The 22,913-nt window shown below is 38.6% G+C and overlaps 7 protein-coding genes across 9 annotated transcripts; 1 reads left to right on the top strand and 6 right to left on the bottom strand.

Moving 5' to 3' along the window:
* The first annotated feature begins 3,166 nt into the window (after nt 1-3,166).
* LOC108810943 (metal transporter Nramp6) lies at nt 3,167-5,643 on the top strand. Its single transcript, XM_057008170.1, has 11 exons — nt 3,167-3,383; nt 3,573-3,651; nt 3,755-3,795; nt 4,002-4,080; nt 4,166-4,270; nt 4,385-4,494; nt 4,614-4,795; nt 4,864-4,933; nt 5,018-5,110; nt 5,187-5,282; nt 5,357-5,643. The coding sequence occupies exons 1-11, from the start codon at nt 3,291-3,293 to the stop codon at nt 5,630-5,632; spliced, it is 1,224 nt and encodes a 407-aa protein (XP_056864150.1). The 5' UTR covers nt 3,167-3,290; the 3' UTR covers nt 5,633-5,643.
* A 149-nt stretch (nt 5,644-5,792) lies between these two features.
* LOC108810958 (cinnamoyl-CoA reductase 1) lies at nt 5,793-8,830 on the bottom strand. The gene is made up of 5 exons (XM_018583029.2): nt 8,618-8,830; nt 8,333-8,487; nt 7,697-7,882; nt 7,237-7,589; nt 5,793-6,140 (listed from the first exon to the last, which is right to left on the bottom strand). Exons 1-5 carry the CDS (start codon nt 8,748-8,750, stop codon nt 5,936-5,938), a joined length of 1,032 nt encoding a protein of 343 aa, XP_018438531.2. The 5' UTR covers nt 8,751-8,830; the 3' UTR covers nt 5,793-5,935.
* A 741-nt stretch (nt 8,831-9,571) lies between these two features.
* LOC108844114 (sister chromatid cohesion protein PDS5 homolog E) lies at nt 9,572-13,765 on the bottom strand. The gene is made up of 12 exons (XM_056989349.1): nt 13,226-13,765; nt 12,765-12,968; nt 12,490-12,674; nt 12,269-12,395; nt 11,964-12,152; nt 11,076-11,885; nt 10,890-10,985; nt 10,733-10,800; nt 10,597-10,648; nt 10,378-10,496; nt 10,234-10,293; nt 9,572-10,148 (listed from the first exon to the last, which is right to left on the bottom strand). The coding sequence occupies exons 1-12, from the start codon at nt 13,358-13,360 to the stop codon at nt 9,812-9,814; spliced, it is 2,382 nt and encodes a 793-aa protein (XP_056845329.1). The 5' UTR covers nt 13,361-13,765; the 3' UTR covers nt 9,572-9,811.
* A 138-nt stretch (nt 13,766-13,903) lies between these two features.
* On the bottom strand, nt 13,904-15,156 carry LOC108850942 (40S ribosomal protein S12-1). The gene is made up of 5 exons (XM_018624415.2): nt 15,067-15,156; nt 14,895-14,959; nt 14,413-14,713; nt 14,266-14,331; nt 13,904-14,127 (listed from the first exon to the last, which is right to left on the bottom strand). Exons 2-5 carry the CDS (start codon nt 14,900-14,902, stop codon nt 14,068-14,070), a joined length of 435 nt encoding a protein of 144 aa, XP_018479917.1. The 5' UTR covers nt 14,903-14,959; nt 15,067-15,156; the 3' UTR covers nt 13,904-14,067.
* Nucleotides 15,157-15,516: 360 nt separating this feature from the next.
* On the bottom strand, nt 15,517-19,256 carry LOC108860741 (factor of DNA methylation 1). Of its 3 annotated transcripts, none has more exons than XM_057008132.1 (9): nt 19,104-19,256; nt 18,872-18,939; nt 17,580-18,495; nt 17,311-17,492; nt 17,133-17,222; nt 16,758-17,045; nt 16,310-16,526; nt 15,938-16,166; nt 15,517-15,714 (listed from the first exon to the last, which is right to left on the bottom strand). In XM_057008132.1, the coding sequence occupies exons 3-8, from the start codon at nt 18,487-18,489 to the stop codon at nt 15,940-15,942; spliced, it is 1,914 nt and encodes a 637-aa protein (XP_056864112.1). In that variant the 5' UTR covers nt 18,490-18,495; nt 18,872-18,939; nt 19,104-19,256; the 3' UTR covers nt 15,517-15,714; nt 15,938-15,939. The 3 variants fall into 3 exon arrangements, with proteins under 3 accessions (XP_056864112.1, XP_056864107.1, XP_056864104.1); XM_057008127.1 differs by having other exon boundaries at nt 17,580-18,499; nt 19,104-19,255; XM_057008124.1 differs by lacking the exon at nt 19,104-19,256 and having other exon boundaries at nt 17,580-18,499; nt 18,872-19,020.
* A 74-nt stretch (nt 19,257-19,330) lies between these two features.
* LOC108860842 (uncharacterized) lies at nt 19,331-19,785 on the bottom strand. The gene has a single exon (XM_018634695.2). It carries the CDS (start codon nt 19,771-19,773, stop codon nt 19,414-19,416), a length of 360 nt encoding a protein of 119 aa, XP_018490197.1. The 5' UTR covers nt 19,774-19,785; the 3' UTR covers nt 19,331-19,413.
* LOC108860730 (probable disease resistance protein At1g15890) lies at nt 19,764-22,799 on the bottom strand. Its single transcript, XM_018634584.2, has 2 exons — nt 20,065-22,799; nt 19,764-19,903 (listed from the first exon to the last, which is right to left on the bottom strand). The coding sequence occupies exon 1, from the start codon at nt 22,691-22,693 to the stop codon at nt 20,090-20,092; it is 2,604 nt and encodes an 867-aa protein (XP_018490086.2). The 5' UTR covers nt 22,694-22,799; the 3' UTR covers nt 19,764-19,903; nt 20,065-20,089.
* Nucleotides 22,800-22,913: the final 114 nt, after the last annotated feature.

Below are 22,913 nucleotides of genomic sequence, written 5' to 3'. Positions count from 1 at the left end.
TTTTCTGGGACTGTCCCGAGTCAAAAGATAAGAAAAGGAAGAAACCAAATACGCCGGATTCACTAACCACAACTTTTGAAACAGTGCTCTTCGATTTGAGACATAACAGTGCCTCCATGACTGCTTCGTATTCCTCTGATGCGTCATGCGTCCTCTTCTTGTGAGCGTTGCGACTTCTTCGAGCTGTAAGAAGGCTGTGAGGCCAAGTGGGTCTGTCTCCTCCTCTGATACGTGTGCCACAAGGAAGCATATCTGAATGGTGTCCACCCCTATTTTAGTTTAGATTATATAGTCGCAGTAATTTCATTTGAATAAACGGTAACGCTACACAATACTAGAATCATATGGTACATCATAATGCTTAGTAACAAAGTTAAACCAAGTTATCATTAAAGGTTTATCATGATGTAACTTCAGCGGAAAAAAACTGTATTCATGGAGTCGGATAATAGTATGATTTGAAACTAAGTTATCATTTAATTCATTCCTTATCTTGTCCTCCGAGTGCTTAGGATTTTTTTTTTTTTGGATTCGTTTCAAAAAAATTCTTAATAAAATAACAGCCTTGCAATGTGGAGGTCGAATTCAACTTTGGCATATTCCTTAGCTACACTGAAAACCAATACTTCGAGTCTTGTATAGCCTACGGTCAAGACCGAACCTTAGATTTAGAAGATCATAAACATTTTAATTATTTGTTAAAAAAAACAGTTTAATTCTTTTAAAGAATTTTTTTGTAATTTGAAACTGTTGGACTTTTTTTTTTCCAACTGGATATTTTATATAAAATAGGGCCCAAGCCCAATTACAAACAACCATTACAAAACCCAAACTGGGTAATAAACCAACAAATTCAATTGAGCTTCCGACCCAAATTGAGGAAACCCTAGCAAACTAACGCGAAATGAGAATGGCCGCCTCGCAGCTCAGATTTGGGGGAAGCACGTACACGTGTCACCATTTCCGCGTTCGAAGGTCACGTGTCGCGAAGACCAAAGCATTTTCGACGTTTCTCGCCCCACCGGAGATTCCAACTCCGATCACCGGGCATCATGACTCCATCTCTCTTAACCTAATCTGTGCGGCGTCACCTTACTTGCGTGACCGCCCACAACAGCCGCCTGTCCGTCCACCGCCGAAGCCAGTACGACTCCTCACCGGCCACTCTAGGAGCATGCATCAACACCGCATCTCACTCCATTACCAACACTTCTTCCAAAGGAGAGCATCTATCGATCTAAATCGAAATCGAAATCTCATCCTAGATCGAAGCCAAATGTCAGATTCATCTTTCAAATGTCGGAGAGCTTCACCGAATGAATCGAGATCTCATCCGACCCCAAGAACCCCAAACATTAAAACCGGAGACCACAAACAAACGCCTCCATCTCTCGAAACGCACAGAGCCGAACAGCACCTTGCAGAGTAAAGGTCGAAGTCGAAAGCTAAAGCCGGCCGCCGTCACCGAAGAAGAAAATGACGACGCCAGAACCAGAGCCGGACGACCGCTAAAAGAAACAGCGCGTCGCCGGAAACAAAAAAAACAGCTAACACCGAGAAAAAAAAAAGAAATCGGAACAAGAGAACATCTGAATAGCAAGATCCGACCGACGTTACGGCTAAGAGAACCCGTCAACGCCGGTCAATTGGAAATATAAATGCCGGCTAAATCAAGAGAGAAGATGGAGCACGTTTCTCTCTCTACATGATGGATCTCTCCAAAAACTGTTGGACTTATAAAATAAGAGATGGAAGCAATGGTTTATTAGGCTTTACTGGAGGCTGTATAAATCTTAGTCGATTACATGAGAAAGAAAAAAGAAAAAAATTATCAATGCTCCCGTGGACCAATTGTACAAAAAGACAAAATATATTGAAAGGGCTGTATTAATTAGAGTACTAATTACGTGTCCTCAATAATATGTCAAGAGCATTTAAGTGTCGATTAAAACCCAAACACAAGTATTGAGTGTTGACTATAGAATCTTAGGGCATCTCCAACCCCGTTCTATACTCTACATTAAAACTCTATTATAGAGTAAAATTTTTTCTAATCCCACTCTATATCCCACTTTAAAATAGTGCAACTCTATTTCTTACTCTATATTTGGAGTAACTCTATTTCTTACTCTATTATAGAGTGAAACTTTTTTATTTATACTTTAGTCCTTTTATTTTTCAATCTTTTTATTTTGTAACTATTTATTTAGTTTAATTATGCTAACAACACATAATTATGTTTAAAACAATATATATATATATAAACATTTAAAATTTATTATTATTAGCCAAAGACTAAAATTAAAAATAATTTTATAACATAAAAAAAAACTCATTTCACAATCTGAAATTTGTTAATGATCATTTGTGAGAAAGAAACACTAATGGGGATGTTTAAGTTAAAATGTATTATGTTATTAGTATAGTGTAATATAATTATTAATATAATATATTTGATATAGATATATAATTTATGAAAACTTTGTGAAAAATAAAATATATGGGATCAATTTGTAAATTTTGTAAGTAAAAGCTATTAGTAATAAAATTATAAAATAATATATTTAAGAATATTCATTTTTAGTGTCAAATATAGAGTAAACCATTGGAGTGAAACTCTACTTTATTGTAGAGTAATACTGTTTTAGAGTGAAATCTACTCTAGAATAGTGTAAACTATTGGAGATGGTTTTACCAAAGTAAAAGTGTAGTGGGTCCAACATAGTATAGATCCTACACCATGCGCGCTTCCTGGGGCCCGTTTTTATCTCTATCGGTTGTCTTACTGTTGTTAATGGTTAAAGCCTTTGAAGTTGGTTTACTTGGCACCATTTTTGAATCACTTCTTTTGATATATCTTTTTCTTTGGGGAAATATATTCCAATTTTGGGTATTGCTATTTACCAACAGAAAAATTTAGGAAGAGAAATAGAATATTTGGTAATCTAATTCTACATTTTCAAAAAGGTATTGATTTCAGCTTTTCCTAAGAATTTATTTATTACTAATCTCTAAAAATAGACAAAATGAAATAATTTAGATTGTATTAACAAATTTAGAGAGATCACTTTCCTAAAGCACCACCGTTCATTTCTTTCTTTTTCCATTAATGCAAATGCCAAAACTATTCTTAAATGAGTTTCTTAACTCAACCCTCTCTCACATTTGACTAATACACGCGTGTGTGTGTGTGTGCGCTTTACCAACCCTCTCTCATATATGTTCCTCCTCTCTTTACAGAGTTTTGGATGTTGGCACTATAGACAGAGAGAAGAGACGTAACAGAGGCAATGGCAGCTGCAACGGCAAGTGGCGGCAACACGAGTTTCTCCAACTCTCCTCTCTTCCAAACCTCTGATTCTAACAAGATCCTTGTCTCTGAGGTTTCTGTCTTCTCTCCACATGTTAATTACGCTTAATGAGGTGTCATTAGTCTCCAGTAATCGTTTTACGTTTCCATTAGTGAATGACTTGATCGACACAAGCCTCCAAATAAATAAAAAGTGTTCTTAAGGATCAATGACTTAATGGTCAAGTTTGATGTTTTTCTGTAAAATTACTATTGCACGCAGAAAAAGAGCTGGAAAAACTTCTTCTCATACTTAGGCCCTGGTTTTCTTGTTTCCATTGCTTATATTGATCCTGGAAACTGTAAGATTCCCCCTTTATTATTCAAAACAACATATACATATATATATATAGTATATCACTTTATTATACACACAAAGCCATGCATTTTTTTTTTGGGTTACAGTTGAGACTGATCTGCAATCAGGAGCTCAATACAAGTATCAGGTGCGTTAATTAACTCTTTGATATATTAGACTTCGATTCTTTGTTATTTACGGTTTGCATTGAGTGTGTATCTGCTTCTTCTTCTTCTTCTTTTTTCGTTTACAAATGAATCCACAACGTTGTTCTCTTCAAACAACTTCCTTTGACAAATGTAAACAAAACTATCTACTGATTTTGATAAAACGTCAGTGGTTCACATTGAACAGTTACTCTGGATCATATTGGTGGCGTCGTGTGCAGCGTTGGTGATTCAGTCCCTCGCTGCAAATCTTGGTGTTGTTACAGGTTCAACTCCAAATATGAACAAAGTTACGTTGTTCAACTTTTCAAATTCGTATATACATTAGTTCGCTTATGGTTATCATTGCAGGGAAGCATCTGGCAGAGCATTGTAGAGCTGAGTACTCTAAAGTTCCAAACTTTATGTTATGGGTAGTAGCCGAAATCGCTGTAATCGCTTGTGACATTCCAGAAGGCATGATAATTTTTTGTTTGTTTGATGTAGCAGTTTTTATTTTCTTCTCTTCAATATCTCAACAACATTAGTACAAGTTAATGGTCAGTTATTGGTTTTCTTCTCTGTATACAGTAATTGGAACAGCATTTGCTTTAAACATGCTTTTCAATATCCCGGTTTGGATTGGTGTTCTTCTCACAGGGTTTAGTACATTGATTCTTCTAGCACTTCAAAAATATGGGGTATATTTATATATTTATATATATACTTCTCTTACATATCTTGGTTTTTGTTTCTTATCTGATTTATCTTGAGGCTTTTTACGTTTCTAAGTTTATTCTTTTTTTTGGTATCATTACAGATTAGGAAGCTCGAGTTCTTGATAGCGTTTCTTGTGCTAACTATTGCTCTGTGCTTCCTTGTTGAGCTTCACTACTCAAAGCCAGACCCAAAAGAAGTTCTCTATGGTCTCTTTGTTCCTCAGTTAAAGGGAAATGGTGCAACTGGATTAGCAATCTCTCTCCTCGGCGCCATGGTTATGCCGTAAGAAAGTTCTATGATCTCTCTCTCTCCCAGTTACAAAGAAGTTCTCTTATGTTTCTTCTTCACAGGCACAACCTCTTTCTCCACTCAGCTTTAGTTCTCTCTAGAAAGATTCCTCGTTCAGTAACTGGCATCAAGGTAAAGTAATCAACTAGTAGTATACATTCATTTTCATGGAGGTTATGACTCTTTTTTAAGTTCCTCGTTCTCATTCATTTACAGTTGGCTTGTCGCTATTACTTGATAGAGAGCGGATTGATTGTAGCTCTCATAGGTGGCTCAGCTGGAGCTGGAAAGTTAATTATCATTGCCTCGGTAACTCATTATCTCAAATCCAATCTTTTAATCATATTATATATACTTAACAATAATCATCTTATCTGTTTTGCAGATGATCTTATCCTTTGAGCTCCCATTTGCTTTAGTTCCACTTCTTAAATTCACATGCAGCAAAACCAAAATGGGCTCACACGCCAATTCACTTCTGGTAAGAATAAGTTTACTTCCCTTGTATATATATGATCATATATAATATCATTGATCGTCTCATTTTCTCTGTAGATTTCATCTGTGACGTGGGTCATTGGTGGACTTATTATGGGTATCAACATATATTATCTAGTAAGCAGCTTTATCAAGCTGATTCTCCATGGTCACATGAAGCTTGTAGCCATCGTCTTCTTAGGAATTATTGGATTCTCAGCCATTGCCATTTACTTAGCTGCCATTGGTTACCTTGTCCTCCGTAAAAACATAGAGTCCTCCACACTAGCCTCTAATAACTCTCAGACCGCGGATACACTTCCTAGAGAAGACATTGTGAATATGCATACCTAATGGAGTAGCGGTCACAGGCCAACTTAGACTGAAGAGTTTAAGATAGAATAAACATTGTTTACTTTTTGTATTGTTTTTCATATAACAGACATGAAGTTGTTTACTTCGTCTAATATATTAAATAGAGTAAACATGAAGCAAGCATTGAAGCCTTTAAGACAATCAAAATCCAGACAAAGACATTTTGAAATAAAGATTTCACATAAACAAAGACAGTAACAAAACATCTGTTTGTTTGTTTGTTTTTTTGAAATAAAAAGCATTTATCAATGACTAAGGATGATACTTCAGGGAATAAGCTATTCAAGAATCGATCTTGATGCCGTTTTGGCTGGATTCTTGTGATGTAGAAGGAGGAGGAGGTGGAGGAAGATGACCTTTCTCTTGCAAGCTCTTGACTGTATCATAAAGGCTTTGCTTGGTGGATGTGAACTCTAAGCCTAAGTCCTTAATCTTTTGGTTAGTGAACTTGTACGGCTTGGCTCTTGGGTTCTTCTCGTCCTTGCACCTGCACGATTAACCAAATTAACACAATCATTTTTTGGTTAAGCAATCTTTCTTGAACTTTATTTACGAATAAAGCGATTGATTTGTCTAATTAAAGTTAGGCAAAGAACAAAGACTAAATTCATTACAACTACCATCAATAAAAATATCTATCAACATATAACACTGTGCTTTACAGACTGTCCACGTTACTAGTAGGTGACAAGTTGACTTGGAATTATGCTGTGAGTTGTTGGTACACCAACTTTCACCACAAACTAGATAAAAAAAGAACATGGGACCAAGTCACACCCATCATTGAGTCTGAATCAAAATAAGAAGAGGTGAAAGAAAGAAAAAACGTTCATACTTAAAAATATAATTGAAAGAATTTTATATACTTTTTAAGCTATGTCAGATTCGGCCACACTATCGTCTAAACTAGACAACGCATTCATGCTTATAGACTAGTGTTGGTCATGACTTATTGTATTGATCACTAATGAGCACGTGTGCCATGTGTGCATGTAACTGTATAACATAGTCTTACACGAAAATAATCGAAATAATGCTGTTAACAAAGAAGAGTTCTTGAGGGGTGAGACAGGTCATTCTCTTAATAGCTACATATTTCATTTCTTTTTGTTCTTCATATCTAAATAAGTGGAAAACTATGTGGTTACTACGCGTTATAGGTGCATGGGTGCCAAGTATATAATATACATAGTACATGAATTATATTTGGACCACAAGGCTTGATAATGATATGATGAACCTTTTACAGTTTTCTTTTACCTACTAGTTAACTGTAAAAGATTGAAGCATTTTTTTTGTTCAAAAAAAGATACAATTGTAATATATGTATTTTAAATAAAATGTTTCTGTTCCAACTATAACTTAGAAAACTACGTATTTTTCAAGTTTTATGATTTTACTGTATGTATTTGTTAGATATAATTTTACATAAATATTTTAAATAACGTATTAAATGTGTTTATGCTGATTTTTTAATCTTTAAGAAAAATACTTCAACCCTTATTTGATTTTCACTCTTTTTCGTCTTTTGTACCAACTATAGTTATGTAGTAAAACTATTAGGCGGCATTGGTTTCACTTACTTGGTCGGAAGTGGGTACTCCGGGAATAACTTAGCCAGAATCTCAACGACTTCGCCGCGGTGAAGAGCGCTCTCGGCGAGGAGATAACGTCCAGAGGCCGAGGGTGCCTCGTAGACCAGTACATGAGCCAGGGCGACATCGCGAACATCCACGTAAGCCTGAGTCAGATTAGCATAAGTCTTAGCCGAGCCGGTTAGATACTTGAGGACATGGAAGAGACTGGCGTTGATCGTTGGCTGTAACGGCGGTCCAAGGACCAGCACGGGATTCAAAACCACCAGGTCAACACCTTTCTCCTTCGCCGTCTCCCACGCGGCTTGCTCCGCCACCATCTTGCCGTAACAATACCAATTCTACATCACACATATCACATACCAATAGAGCAAAACATCAAAGATAACTTAGTATTATGTATACCAAATATTAATAAGGAAATGCAAGGATTAAAAGTCAAGAAAACCTTGGTGTTTTTGCAGAACTCAAGATCACTCCAACAACTTTCGTCAATGATGGCTTCAGGGTCACGGTTCGGGTCCATGTAAACGGCACCAATTGAGGAGGTGATGACCACGCGCTTGACCTTGGCTTCAGCAGCCGCATTAATTACGAACTTGGCTCCATTCACCGCTGGCTCCACCATTTGCTCCTGAAAATTTACAATACGTTTTAAAATAATCAATCAATTAATACCTCATTTGACATAATAATAATATTCATTATTTTGACCCTTCCAGCAATATATAATACTATGATATCTAACCATATTTATTTGTGGTCAAAGGTAATAAATCCATTACAAGAAAAATGGGATAGTGATTTTCTCAGGGATTTCAACGTCTTGAAATTAAATAATACTTTACCAAACTATAACATATTCAATGAATACTATATTTCAAAAGATATTTTAACTAATACCATGCGTTAATTTCCTAATAGATAAAAAAAGAAAATTTCGTAACTGAAAGTGATTTGATACCAAATGACCAACACATACACTCTGTTATCTCATGTAGGACCCTAACTTTATACATTTTTCTAACAAAGCCACAGAAAGTGCTAGAAAAAAACAAAACCACTCGGAGAAAAAAATACTCACGGGGTCGTCAGTGACCGGAGAAGCCGTGTGAAAGACGCCGTCGCAGCCATCAATCGCCGCTTTAAGAGCCTCGTAGTCCTGAAGATCAGCTTTGCACAGAATCAGTCTTTCCTTGGCTCCTTCGAGCTCTCTCAAATGTGTATTCTTTGGATCATCTGCATAAACCATTACAGATAAACAAAACATATATTCCAATTATCAATCCAAGCAATCATAAATTAACACAACCAAGTAACAAAAAAAAGAAGATTAGTATAAGAGCATATAATAATAATACTATCGGACCTGGATTCCGTACGGTTCCTTTGACGGTGTAGCCTCTCTCGAGGAGTGACTTCACAATCCAAGAAGCTATGTATCCACCAGCTCCGGTGACGCAAACGGTTTTTCCGACAGACGAGGATTCGTCGACTGGCATTTTTTCTCGGCGGTTAAAAGTATAAGCTTTAGCTTTTGAAGCAAAGTGATTATTGTGTCGTTACAAAGTGGGTTACGGTTTGTATATATATATAAACACCGAGAAGGGAGTTTTTATCCTTAATGACTCCAGTTTTCAAAGTTTCACCTAACCATGGTAATGAGTGTTTGGTCTACATAATTTATATTTTATTATATATCTATGAAAGGACAAACAAAGTAATTCTATAAAATTTTACCCACAAATAGTTTTACAGAAAGAGAGGGTATGTTTTGGGCTACATAATTTATATTTTATTTATATATCTATGAAAGGACAAACAAAATTATTGTATAAAATTTTACCCACAAATAATTTTATAGAAAGAGGGGATGGTTGGTGGGAAGAAGAATTATTTTGGACAAGACACCTTTAGAGAAAAAAATATTTTAATAAACTTGGACAAAACTTTGAAATGTACACCTACAGTCACTTTACTTACCAGCAATCCTTTTAGGCTAGGTAATATATCTAACAATAATTATTGATGAAGACATACATCTTCTGGAATCTGGATGATGTGTGTATACATAAATTAAAAAGATTTTACAGCTTTTGTAATGATTTCTTGTACTACTATACGGGATATGTTACAAATACAATAGTTCTAGAAGAATGTATATAGATGGAAAAGACAAGTCGTAAGTGTTATGTTTAACAGTTTACTTGTCAACTCCTTCAATAATAGATGTTTGGTTTTTCGATCCAGACACTCTTCTCTGAGACGACTAGACGTACTATCACTGTTTGTGTATGATAGCAAATATTAATGCACATTCATGTCATTTAAATATATATATATATGTTACTAGCTAGGTGACATCAGATCAAACTAGTACCATGATAAGAGACATACGTCAGAAGACTACCAAACAAATAACAACCATTAAGTCTCCGAACAAACAGCTTCACTAAACATATCAGTTACCTAAACCACAATAACCCATCTATTTTTTCCTGAATTAACATCATCTAACCATATCTGATTCATGGATCACACTGAACTACCGACTTCTGCTTTATCAGTCTCTTCTTCCAGTTCCTTCACTACTCTGAACAGTCTCAGGAGGCACGCTTGTGTATTCGTCTCTAAGAATCTCCTCAGACATATCCTCCTCCTCCTCAATCAATTTTGTGTCTGTACGTGGCTCTTTTGCTGATTCTCGCTCTTGTTCCTCAGTATTGGGTTCTTCATTTGGCTCCTGGTGCATAGGTAGAGTCACCATCTGCCTTTTCTCAGTCCTGCCTTTTCTTCTGCCAGTTTCAGCATTCGGTTCTTTAAGATTCTTCTCTTCTCTGCTTTTGCTTACGTCCTTCAGCTTACTTGAGTTTGTTACAGAGTCGTTCTTCTTCCAGGATCTATATCCCATAAATGTGAGACAAATTCATTCAAAGATCAAAGCTTCTATACCATAAACTAGAATTATCAAAAAAACATTCAAACCTGCTCAGTTCCACGTTCTTTGACACGTTTTTGCTCTTCTTTGCTTTTTGCATCCCCCTTCTGCATAAAAAAAAAACTCAATACTGAAGAGGTGCCAAGTTAAAAAATTGTGGGTGATTCAGAACCATAAAACGTTTCACTTACATGTCAGATAAAAGAGTAGAATCAGGCAGATCAATCTCCTTTTCCTGCTTAACATTTTGTAACTCCCAACGTTCTTTTTTAAGATCAAGGATTTCAACATCCCCATCAGAATAAGATACCTGCAACGAGCAGCAGCAGTAGGAGAGATTCTTAATGAATCAATTATGCAACAAAGTGAGAATTTCGAAATAGCAGCTAAGTGAGAAAGTTTTAACTCACTTCATGCCTCTTCGTGCGACTACAATAGGACTTTACGACGCCTTCATAAAACCTGTGCATAATAAGATTTGCTCCATTCAACACACAGTATCCAAAAAAAACGGAAGATAGCAATGCTTCACACAATTACACTTACTTCTTGTCGAGTGGCCACCAGACTTTCATTCTCTTACCAACTAATTCCTCACTCTTATGGGACGACTCCTGCAAGAAGGAATATAGAACATATGAAAACACGAGAAGCATCAAAAGCTTCATACAATATAGACAGAGAGAAGGTAAAATTTTCACACCACTTCCTCTCCAGCTGTCCGTTTCCTCTTGGGATGGCTCCTGGGAGTTTGTTCAGATTCTTTGGTTGAAGGCGTCACTGCCCTAGACATCTGTTTCTAGACAGTTTATTCAATTATAAATTCAAGAAAAAAGGAAGTTCTTGAGTTTTTAAAATTGACAAGAAAAATATTCATCAAATTTGTTACCTTGCTCTTTGATGACTGGCGAATATGGGAATCCATGCTTGCAGCTTTTGATTCTGAGTGGACTGGTTTTCTCCAACTGTCCTCTACCCTCTTAGATTCTGCAAGTGGCTTCTTTGCAGATGTTTTAGCTAAACCATTCTGTGCTCTCTCATCTTTAAATTTTGCAAGTGCCTTCTCTGCAGATGCTTTCGCTGAACCATTCTGTGCTCTCTCATCTTTAGACTTTGCAAGTGGCTTCTTTGCAGATGCTTTCGCTGAGCCATTCTGTGTTCTATCCTTTTTACTTGACTTGGCAGTCTTTATGCTACCTTGAGGCTTTTCAAGGTCAGATTCCATAAAATCTTCTTCAGGATTTTCTTTCTTCATAATCTGTTTCTTTGATGCTGGTGTAGCTAAACAACCTGCATCAAGATTTGTATCTTCTATCTCACTCCGGCTTCTTCGTTTACGTGACCCCTTCTTAGGCCTACTAGAAGGTGAAAGAGAAGAAACAACAGCAGCCTGATTCGTTTGACCAACTTTACTAGGCAAAGATGCTTTCTTGGCAGTCAGCTTTCCAACTTCTTTTTCCTGCATCTTCTTGCTTGACGACGAAGTCTTAAACGAACAGCCTTTTTCAGAATTCATCATTGAACTGAGTTTCCGCCCTCTCCTCCTTGTTGACCCTGGTTCTGTCTCTGCGTCTCTACTTTCAGACCTTACTTGCTTCAAATCGTAGCCATCTTTTACTTTATCATCATCTCCATGGGCACATCTTGCAAGTCTCTTGGACATAGTCCCCTTGCGAGAAAGGCTAAAATCCAGCTGTCCCTATTTGAAGATATTTGGTTAAGCCATCAAACCAATTATGACAAAGGGGGCAAAACACAGAGGAGCTCAAGGCATAACGAGATAATGTTTAGGCTTAACTACGATGTATGCTTCAGCTTCGCCTTGACATATCGCCAAAACCACTGGAGAATACATGTCCAAGCTACTCCTTGTGGACTTCAAAGCTGCCATGATGCAAGGTTGAAGCTTACAGGCGCAACTAATGATCACCTTCTCCACAAGCCACCAAGCCATTGGTGAGACATCCTATATACACCATGACGACCATAAAAAAAAAATTCAAATCAAATCAAATCTCATGTCATATTGAAAAGGTTTTGGAGACATAAAATATGAATTTGAGAAGAAAAAAAAAAACTCACCTGGCTTTCTTTGTTGACAGCAGCCAAGAGAACCTGGAGCAAATCCATGGGTACTTGTTCACTTTCATGGATAACTGTCACCATTATCGCTTCCATTGAAAGAAGTACCGATTCAGGATGGTTCGGTCTTAAAACAGATGCACAAAAGAATAGCCATCAGCTTTGCATTTGCATAGAGCAAGCAGCATATAAGAGTTAAATGGATCATTTTATCATAATACCTAATGACTTTCAAGAACTGGCGAAACATGTTGAGAATAAGGTCATCACACTCCAAGTCCAACATCACCGATGATAATCTGACCCTAGAAACAGTATCAAGCACCGTGACAGCTTTCTTATAACTAGGGCAGGAAGTATCATCAGCTAGTTTCCCAAAGGCTCTTACTGTCACCTGGAAGATTTCCTGAGAAAGCAAAAAGCAAAATGCCACCATGTGAGAGAACAAATCTACAAGTAAAGAAGAGAATAATACTGTTAACTAAAAATTCAAAACCTTCATTTGATCATCGTTATATGGGGCCTCTGGGGCAGTTATCCTCATGATTTCGGTCAAGCAGGAGACAACACAAACCCTGACATCAGAATCAAGGTTTCTTAATAGATGAGCAGATACCAAAGCCTTCATCAGTGGTCTCAGCCCGTTTTGCACTGCAACTGTAGGATCTTGGACGAGCTTGGAGAGCTGAGCCTCGGCTTCCTAGCACAATAGAAGCGTCGAGAAATCATCACAAAACAGCTTAGAGAAACTTGCTCCCCAAAAAAAGGTCGAAACTTTTATAAAGCAAAAAGAAAAATCTCAACTTTTTTCCCATCGTTCGACAAGAAAAGTGAAACCCTATTCGCTGTATGGAACCTACTAATCCCACCAAGAGGAGTTTTCAACAAACACAAGAAACCCATTTGTAAGGAGAAAAACGTAACAAAATCAGAGAATGTCGAGAGGATGATCCGTACATTGAGAAGATGGAGAAGCGCTTGAGTAGATGAATGAGGCTTTAGGAGATTTTTGCCTGCATTGACAAGTGATTCCGAAAGTTGGGTCTCTCCGACAAGAGGAGAACCCATCTTTTCTTCTTCTGAAAACATCATTAAACCCTACAAAACAGATATTCCCCCGACCGAGGAAATAAAAAGGAAAGAAAGAACAGCTGTTCTTGCCGCCTCAAATCCAAATGGTCAGAGCGAGAGAGAAAAAATGACAACTCTTTTTTATATAGTGTACCTGTGTTGAACATGCAACAACTGTGCTTGTATTAACAGATCAATAACTTTCATCAAGCGTTAAGAACATACGTTTTAAGTCTTTAATCGGTGCTAAGCTCGGACTCGTCACTTCCCGCCCTTTTCCGGAACTTTTCACTTTAAGAAATTGAAAATCTGAGTGTCTTTTTGTATTCATATAAAATAAAATAAAACAATAGGGTAAATAAACATCTGAATTATTTGACTCAATATTAGCGTGTCAATTTGATGGATTAGACTGAAGGATCCATCCAACAAAATAATCAACAAAAATCAAAGAAACAAGTAGGGATATTTTCCAATTTCATTCTCTTATAATTTTCAATTTAAAAATAATTAAGATTAGCGTAAAAATTTTCAACCTTTATTTAAAAGCAAAACAAATACTAGTAGGCAAAGAAAAACTCCAATAAAATAGGACTTGTAAGAGTCGAGATTACATAACAGCAAAACTGATCATGTTCCAAACAAACCTCGAGAGCTGTCTGCTAAAATATTAAAACCAAGATAAAACAGGCACTTGAGAAATTCGAGATTCGAAATGCTCCTTAAACTTAGTTAGATTCAATGTGCTTCTTGACGATATTGAGTGCAGTTGTATCCTCACCGTAGTCCTGAAACGTCAAACACGAAACACGCAGAGAAACGCATTAAGTAAACAGCCAAATATAAGAAAGGAAAAAAACGAAATTAATTCTACGGATTAATTACAAAATATCTCATTCAAATGAATTGAGACGTAAAAACGATACCTTGACTACAAGACATGAGCATCCAACAACCTTTCTGGCATTGCCTTCAGAGTCAATCTTACAGAGCTGAAACATCATTAAAAAAATATGTTAACTCAATATTCATTAATTCAGAAAGGTACGTATATGGAGATTAAGAGAACTTACACCAGCCCATTCACCAAGGGTCTTGGCACTTGGAACTGTAAGCAAGTTGATGCTGTGATCAGCGCAGAGAGCCTTAACAAGCTTAACGTAATCGGGCTGGTTGCAGTCTTCAGCCAAGACACAGAGCTGAGCCACACGCTTCTCAATAAGCTTAGCGCTCTCATGGAGACCACGTACAACACCTCCATGAGCACGAGCTTTCCTAAGAGTCAGCTCCAATGCGGTCAACAAGTCCATGTCCTCTGGGATGATGGCCGCTGGCTCAGCAACGGGAGGAACAACAACTGGAGCAGCCTCTTCGCTGAATCAGAAAGGATCCAGACAATCAAAATCAAGAATGTAAGGCTCCATTGTAACTAAACAGACCAGATATTTAATTTTATTCAGACAGCTAAAATGAGTCGAAGTAATAATCACAGGAGCAGGCTTAGTCGTCACTGATTCCACATAATTAAAAAAAAAACAACGCAGGAGAAGCTTACCCTGACATGTTGTCTCTTTAAAATGATTTTTAAAGACCGGAAAAATAAGCAGAAGTACTTGTTATCTGCCAGTTTAAACCAAAGCAAACTCAGTCTCAGACAATCACATGAAACAAGGACACTCTTAATACAGCAAAAGCTGTCTACAATCGTGAGAGATAGACTAACCAACCTCAAAGACGAATACGGCTGCAGCAGAAAGGATGAGAAGGAAAAGTTGCGAACAACTTTATACGGAGAATTTTAACTTGTACTAAAACCCTAATGGATCCATGCGGACTTAGGCCCACATATTCGTCTTTTATAAGCCCACTTATATGGGCTTTTCTTAAAGAATGTTTTTGTTTATGATCCTTGTCGAAACTTCTAACCAAGAAAAAAAACAAGCAAGACCACCATATAAACTGTTTTTTGTTCATTTTTTAAAAATGTTATAATTAGCAAGGAGTATTAACATTTCCTAATCCATACAAAACACCACAATATTTATCCAAAGAACGACCAACGAAGTGACTCCAACCCCACATACTTGTTTATTCCAGTATGCGAAAAACAAATAACCAAACTTTATCATTTGAGTTAATATGGTGTGGCTTAAATGAAGAACTTGAGACAGAGCATATAACAGAACACACTAGCTTATTTGGCTGTTCGAAATCTTCCAAAGAAAAATATTCAAAGACACAAGCTGAAGAGCTAAGTCTGGGGGATACCGAGAGTATATAAGTAACTCCATTATTTTACATCACTTTAAAGCTCCTCAATCTCAGTTATTAAATACACATAAAGCTTAACCGTTCCTTCTACTTCCTCCAGCATCCTGCAACCAAAAATAGAAAAATCCATTGGATTCTCCAGACCAAAATTTAGAATTAAAGTTCTTCAACCGGATTCAACTAATGAGAAGTTGTACTCTAAAGCCTTCTACAAGGTTCTCATTTCTCAGGTTATGGAGTGTATAGTAAGTTTAAACCAGCATATAACCTATATATAAGCTCTATTATAAAAGAGAGACCTGTGCCAACTGAAGAAAATAGAGATACCTTCAGGTTCTTTTGCGTTTCACAGTTTTGATGTCGTTCGAAATGAAGTTAATCACTTCCTTCAGTGTTGCTTTCCTACCTTCTTTGAAGTTCCAAAGTTCTGGGGTGGTGTATCGACCACTGGCATTGTACTCATTCATCTCCTCGAGAGCTGTTTTAACAGCGTTATGCACCTCTTCTCCCCACTCTCCTCTAAGCTTCTTCAGCTGCTCATCATCTTCGTCTACCACTTCCTGTAACCATAAACATCTAACACCGTTACTGCCGACTCATAAAACAGTTAAGCCAAAATATGGATAAATTTTTCAACATTATCACTGGTTTCTCCACCATATTTAACTCAAAAAGTTGGACAAGACAGTGGGATAGAACATGCCTTTGCTTTGTCCCCGGTTCCTTCACGTTTGAACGGTTGCCACGAGGAGTCCTTGAGGTTCTCTTGCCATGTAGAGCAAAGGGTGGCAGCTTCAACCGTAGCTTCATCTTCCGAAAATCTCTTCTTGCAAACATTCAGGAAGGGCTTCTCATCAAGTTCTCCCATCCTCTTGACCCCGATATCAGTTTCGGCACCCAACAATCCCGTCAGACCCTGAAGAAAAGAGCTTTCAGACCTTAAACAACAATCACAGATAGGTCCAACTTTTGCGTGTTAATAAAACAGGCCATGGCGTATATTATAGATAAGGTAATGGAGTTAGTATCTGTGAATTTTATCGTAGAGTCCTACATCAGTCAACTAATAGTAACAAATTGCTAAGAATATAATTGTAAATGCAAGTGTATTATTAGCACCCAAAAAAAAAGAAGGTAAAGCATATACCGCAATGAGTTTCTTCCGTGCTGCTTGTATCTCATCATTGCTTTGACGCTCTTTTGTCATCAAGGCTGAGTTCATCTGCTCCAGCCCTTCTAACTCAGACTTCTTATCCTCCAGCTCATCATTCATCTCCTTCATTTTCTGCTTGACCGCCTCGTCATCATCATCCCCCAAATGCTTCATCACTTGTAGTTTGCCTTTCAGCTCTTGAATCTCCATTTCCAGTGTCTGTTTGGTGTCTAGCTGAGTCTCAAGCTGAAGGATCTTGCTCAAAGCCTCTTCTTTTTGCCTCTGCAGTTTAAACAAGGAGATAATTTCAAAATCAAAACATAAATGAGGGAAAGCTTTTTCCCCCTTTTTGAGTTGTTTAAACATTACCTTATGCTCTTCGACTAGTCTCAGAACGCTTTCGTCAGCCTTTTTCTGCTCATGGGAGGCTAACTGGAGGGAGATGTTCATAGCATCATTCTGCCAAACCAAGAAAATATAAAATGATTATTAGTAACCAGGAGAATATAAATTTATACATATGCACATACTGGTTGTTTCATATTACCTTTTTCTTCTCTTCATCAAGCTTTTGCCTCTCCAGTTCAGTTAGTGCTTCCTTTTTGTCCAACGCTTTGGACCACTCCGATAGTTTCTGCATCTTCTTCTCCAGTTCATTGCTTAGCCTCTCTTTATCGTTAAGGATCTTCTGGATACTGAGAATCGACATCTGCTGCATCTTCTTCGTTTCTGAGGAGAGATAAGATACAAACATCATCAGTCACATAATAAGCTAACAACACATGATTAAGTGAATCATATTAAGTAACAACAAACCGTTAGCATAAGCCTCGTGCAAGGTTTTCTTCTCGTCTAAGACTCTCTGCAGTGACATGGCCGTCTTGTTGTAACTGTACTGAACCTTGTTCAGATCTTCATTCGTCATAGCAATGATATCCGAGAGTTTATCAAGAACACTGTTCCTATCCTCCGCCTTTTCTTGAGAAATATCTGAAACGGTTCTCAGCTTCCCTTCCTTGGAGAGGTACTCACCAATCGCCCCTCCAGAGTGATAGTCTTCCGCACGTGCACACCAACCATAGGCTTTGGACACCGAGTCTCCTCCTCTCTTCTCCATCCACTCCTTTTTGCTGCAACCTATGCTCTCAAACTCCTTCTCAAGCTCAGTCGCGCTCGCAAACCCGCTCCAGTCGCTGCTGAACTTAGCAACAACCCCAACAACCAAATCTTGTTCCACCCAAAAGGCATGCACCTCGACAGGCTTGAACCTAGAAAGCTCCTTCAACCAACAACCCGAATCAAGCATTGCCTCTTTATCTTCATCACCCTCTTTCAAAGGACTGACGATAATCCCCATCCAGGGCCAGACGTAAACGTCACCAGGGTTTGCTTCCGCCTCGTTTAACCGAGGAGGAACAGGAGGAGGTCGTGGAAGAGGCTCTGCATCACCAGCGAGCTCGTTCTGCAAGTACCTGGCCAAGGCGAGATGGTTAGCCTTCTGCTTGGCGCTTCTGCTGGCGGATCCTTTGGAGACTCCGGAGGCGTGTGCCATGAGCTCCTTGTATTTGTAGTCTTGCTTCTTCTTGCCGGAACAAAAGGGGCATCTCAGCATCCCGTTCACCTTGACCTTGTATTTGCCGCTCTGGAGAAGCAGGTAAGGGGTTTCGGAGTAGTCGTCGATCTCTGACTCGCTGATCTCGGACTCTTCATCAGATGAAACACCCATCCCTACCTACCTGGGAAGGGAACACACAATTGAAACATATCTTAAAGATAGGAACTTTTTACAAGGGAAACAATTGAATAGCTTTTGATTTTAAAAAATGCATGTTTAGAAAAACATTCAGACACAAGCCAAAATAGACAAAACGCTAAGGCAAGAACTGAGCTTAAACCCCCACCCGACAGGGGATATAGCAATTAGCAAAAGATAAGAAATTGAAACAGCTTGTACAATTATCTGTTGCGAGATCTACTCGTGCATGATATATGGAAACGAAAGAAAACTCCAAAAAATTCTACAGAAGAAGAAGTGATCTGGTAAAGGAAGCTGTTAAAAAGCACAGAAGAAACACGATACGAATATACATTGAGAGCATGGAAGAAACCTGGAGCTTATACTTGAGACGGCGGTGATAAGCGAGGAGAAGAGAATAAGGAGAGAGGAGGAATCCGACTGAGAGAGATTTATGAGCAAAATGCACCAATAAGAAAAGTTAGGGATCAGCTCAACAGTAAAGTAGGGATGATGTGAGGAAAAAAAAAAAGAAAACAGATAACATAATATTTAATGTAAAGAGTGGGTGGGGTATTTGAACCCGGGACCTGTCGGACCAATACCTGAAACTGGCGCCTTAGACCAACTCAGCACCTTGACTAAACGTTTGACCCTATTACACTGTATTAAATATCGAACCTGTTATCAAAATTGAAAGTTAGTACAACAGAACCGAGAATAGTTTGAGCAGTTTTGCGCTTGTCGATACTCTCGAGGATGAAGTTAACAAACGGCGACAGTTTTTATCTTGAATTCGGTGAAAGTAAAACATCGTTTTCCAGAACTGTAATTTCCAAAAAAAATCAGACCTCTTTTAACAGTCTCTCTATCAATTAATCCACAGTAACAAATACAGTAAAAATTAATAACATTCTAAATAGGCAGAATGGGTCGGGTTTGACCCGGATCCGGACGCGATCTTCGAGATTTCCAAAGGAAGAGAAGCAGAGCAGCGATGATAACTCCAACGGCGTCCGCGACGGCGTCTCTCGCGGAGGCTCCCGCCGAAGGGAAGATACCGAACTGATCGGCGGCTTCTTTGGCCGCACCGGCGGCGAGTGAGAACGCAGATCCGATCCAGATGGAGTGACGTCGGAGGAAAGAGTAGCGGGAGAGAGAAGCGAGAGTTGAGAAGAGGAGAGAGATGGTGAAGCAGAATATCACATGGTAGAGCTTGTCTGGTGCGAGCCACGGGTCTTCTCCACCGTCGTTAAATAGCGTCGTCGTCCCCATCTTTTTGCCTCTTAACAAATGTGGCTAAAGGTTAAAACTTTTAAAGAAAGAAACATCAAAGAGATGAAAAGGAAATAGACAGAGAGATGATAACGTAACCTTGAAGCCCTGTTTGAGATTATAACTGTATCTGAAAGTGGAGGAGATTACATAGAAGATGACCAGATCAATAATAAATTCTTTGAAATTGAACTCTTTTTTTTTTAACTTTGATGAATGCAATTTTTTTTTTTTTGAAACTGATTGATGAATGCAACTTAAACAACAAGATCAATGAAACAGAAGCAGTACATAATAAGAAGGTCGAGGTAAGAAGTCACAGATACGTTAAGGCCAAAGGCTGTCCTCTTTCTAAGCGACTTTCCACTCTCTCCACATGTCTGAAAGACTCGGTGGCAGCTTCGGGTAGCTTTGGACAGCCTTGGGAGTAAAACTGTCTCAGGTTTGGAACATCCAGATGACTCCAGTAGATTGACTTAAGTTCATCCAAATCACTCGCTCTAAGTAGTTCAAGCTTCTCGAAAGGTACCACCACAGTATTTGGATGATGCGCATTGCTAATAATACTCATTCCTTTCTCTCTGTTTAGTATCTCTTCTATACTTGATGGACCTGACACAGATAATACCTTGAGACTTTGAGCAAACATTACCCATGTCAAATCCTTTGGACCTTCTAAACGGACTACATGTACAGCTGAAAGCTGCTTGAAGCCTGGAGGACTTGGACGCTCAAGAGTCTTGTCGCTTTCACATTCTATCTTTATCTCAGAGATTTTTGAGTTCCAAATTGTAAACCGTTCAACACCTTCCAGAGCTTTAGTGTTTAGTACTACAACTTGTGCTGACATATTGCTGAGACATATACTTCTCATGCTTCTCGCCAGCCTGTCCACTTCTTGAATGCTTCTAAGGATCATGACATCTTCTACCGTTGCTGTTAAAACCCTCAAATGCTCCAAGAGCTGCAGCTCTTTCATTAGTATGTCACCAACACAAACTCTGGAACAAAACAGTTTCAGCACTTGGAGATTCGGAACACTTGTTGCTATCCCAGCAACACTCTCAAGTTCACGAGTGAACTCCAGATTCAACTCCACTAGTCGCCTCAGCTTCTTCAAACCATCTGGTAACGATTTGAGTCCTGTGTATGATAAGTTCAGATATTGCAAGGAACCTAAGTTGGAAATTTCTTCTGGTAATCCAGAGAGACAAAAGTTCCTCGAAAGATCTAAGATCACAAGTGAAGGCATAAACCGAAAGAATCCACCTGAAACGTCCACCAACTTATTACTCTGGAGTAACAAGGTTGAAAGCTTGGGGCACTTGGCACTGCAAGGTATCTCAGCAATCTGGTTGCTCATTAGTGACATCTTTCTCACGATCTCCCACTTGATGTCGTTTGGTATACGGCGTAAATACGCACCGGGTCTAACGCAAAACGTTTCTTTGAACTTAGATGCTATCCACAGAGCCATCTCGCGTATCACATCATGCATTTTAACGGTCAGTGTGAGGACACCATGCATCAGTAGATGGGAACGAACTAACGAACCGATTATATCATAACCTTGGTTCTTAGCTCCATCTTCTTCACTGCTGTTTTCGTCGATAAATCTTTCGTAAATCCAGCATCCTATCAACTTCTCCTTCCCTATTTCATAATCTTCCGGGAACAAAGAACAATACAAGAAACACATTTTGACTTTCTCATCCTTTAAACTATCGTAACTGAACTTCAAAATGGCAAGAATCTTTTCTTCCATCCCCGGAAACTCGTGGCTAGACGAGTTGAGAACGTTGATAGCATGATGCCATTCTTGTACAGTCTCTTTACACGCCATGGCTTTGCCGATGACGCATAGCGCAAGCGGCAAGCCACAACATTTCTCAGTAATTTTTCTTGCGAGTGGAAGAACATCGTGATGGTTCTTTATGGGATTGTCTCCAACTTTCTGTTGAAACAGCTCCCATGATTCGTCACGGGACAAACAAACGACTTCCATCATATCATCAACCTCCATGTCTTTGCAAACTTCTTTCGAACGAATGGTGAAAACTAACTTGGATCCATTTTCTCTGGTTGGCTGTGGAACTCCTACCTTGTTCAAGTCTATCTCACTCCATAAATCATCTAACAGCAGAACAAACTTCTTTCGGTTTAGGATAGTCTTTATGCGAGAGGCTCTCTCGTTCTCTGTTTCTTGTTTCCATGATGCCTTGTCAAGACATAACCTTCTCAAGATCTGCTCCTGAACACCCTCGTTTTGCAGATCTTTAGAAACCACAACCCACATCACAACATCGAATCCGTTAACCACCTGGAAGAATCTGTTGTTGACACAAGCCAAGAGTGTGGTTTTGCCCACTCCCCCCATACCGTAAAGACCTAAACTTCTTTTGTCATCTTTCATGAGTCTGTTCCATGCCTTCTCCACCGTTGAGGCCAAACCAACCGTGGTTTGGATGTGCTTCTTCTCCACCTTTGGTACGGGTATTTTTTCAGCCACCACTTCGAAAACTCCTTTAGCTAGAAGACCTTCAACTTCTTTTAACTTCTTCAACACTCTTTTACCATAGCTGCAGCTTGAAATGCACTTCTTAGAACAATATCCAAGCAGACACAATTTTGTAACTTCAGTTGACTTTGCCTCAAGCAGATCGTTGACTTGGGATCTAACGCGTTGTACCTTTGAAAACCATCCTTGGACTTGAGAAAGCCGTTGCAGACCTTTATCTTCTTCTACGACAACTCTTCGTAGCAGATCATCTCGTCTCTCTTCAAGTTCTTGCATAGTTTTCTCCAGGGTCTTGAGGTTTGTTTCCATCATGTGAATGTAGTTTCCATCACCGAATAAGCAGCCACAAGCGTGGTTCAACGTCTGATCACACGATATGTCTAGTGATACACAGTTCCCCATCTTTTCCCAAAGAGTGAGAGAAAGAAGAACACAGTGGTATAGTAATGATACAGCACTCTAGTACTCTACACCAATAATGGAGAAACTGTTGAAGAGGTCTCATATCCACTAAAAGGAAGAACAAATATGAAGACCAGCGCAGCTTCACTGTGTCCACTAGGTTCTTTAACCGGTTAAAATCAAATTGAGAAAAATGAACCGAAGACATACTGAAACAAAA

Source organism: Raphanus sativus, chromosome 1 (genome assembly GCF_000801105.2).
Source record: "Raphanus sativus cultivar WK10039 chromosome 1, ASM80110v3, whole genome shotgun sequence".
Classification (NCBI taxonomy): domain Eukaryota; kingdom Viridiplantae; phylum Streptophyta; class Magnoliopsida; order Brassicales; family Brassicaceae; genus Raphanus; species Raphanus sativus.
Note: the sequence above shows the minus strand (reverse complement) of the source record. Positions and strands in the feature narration are given on the sequence as shown.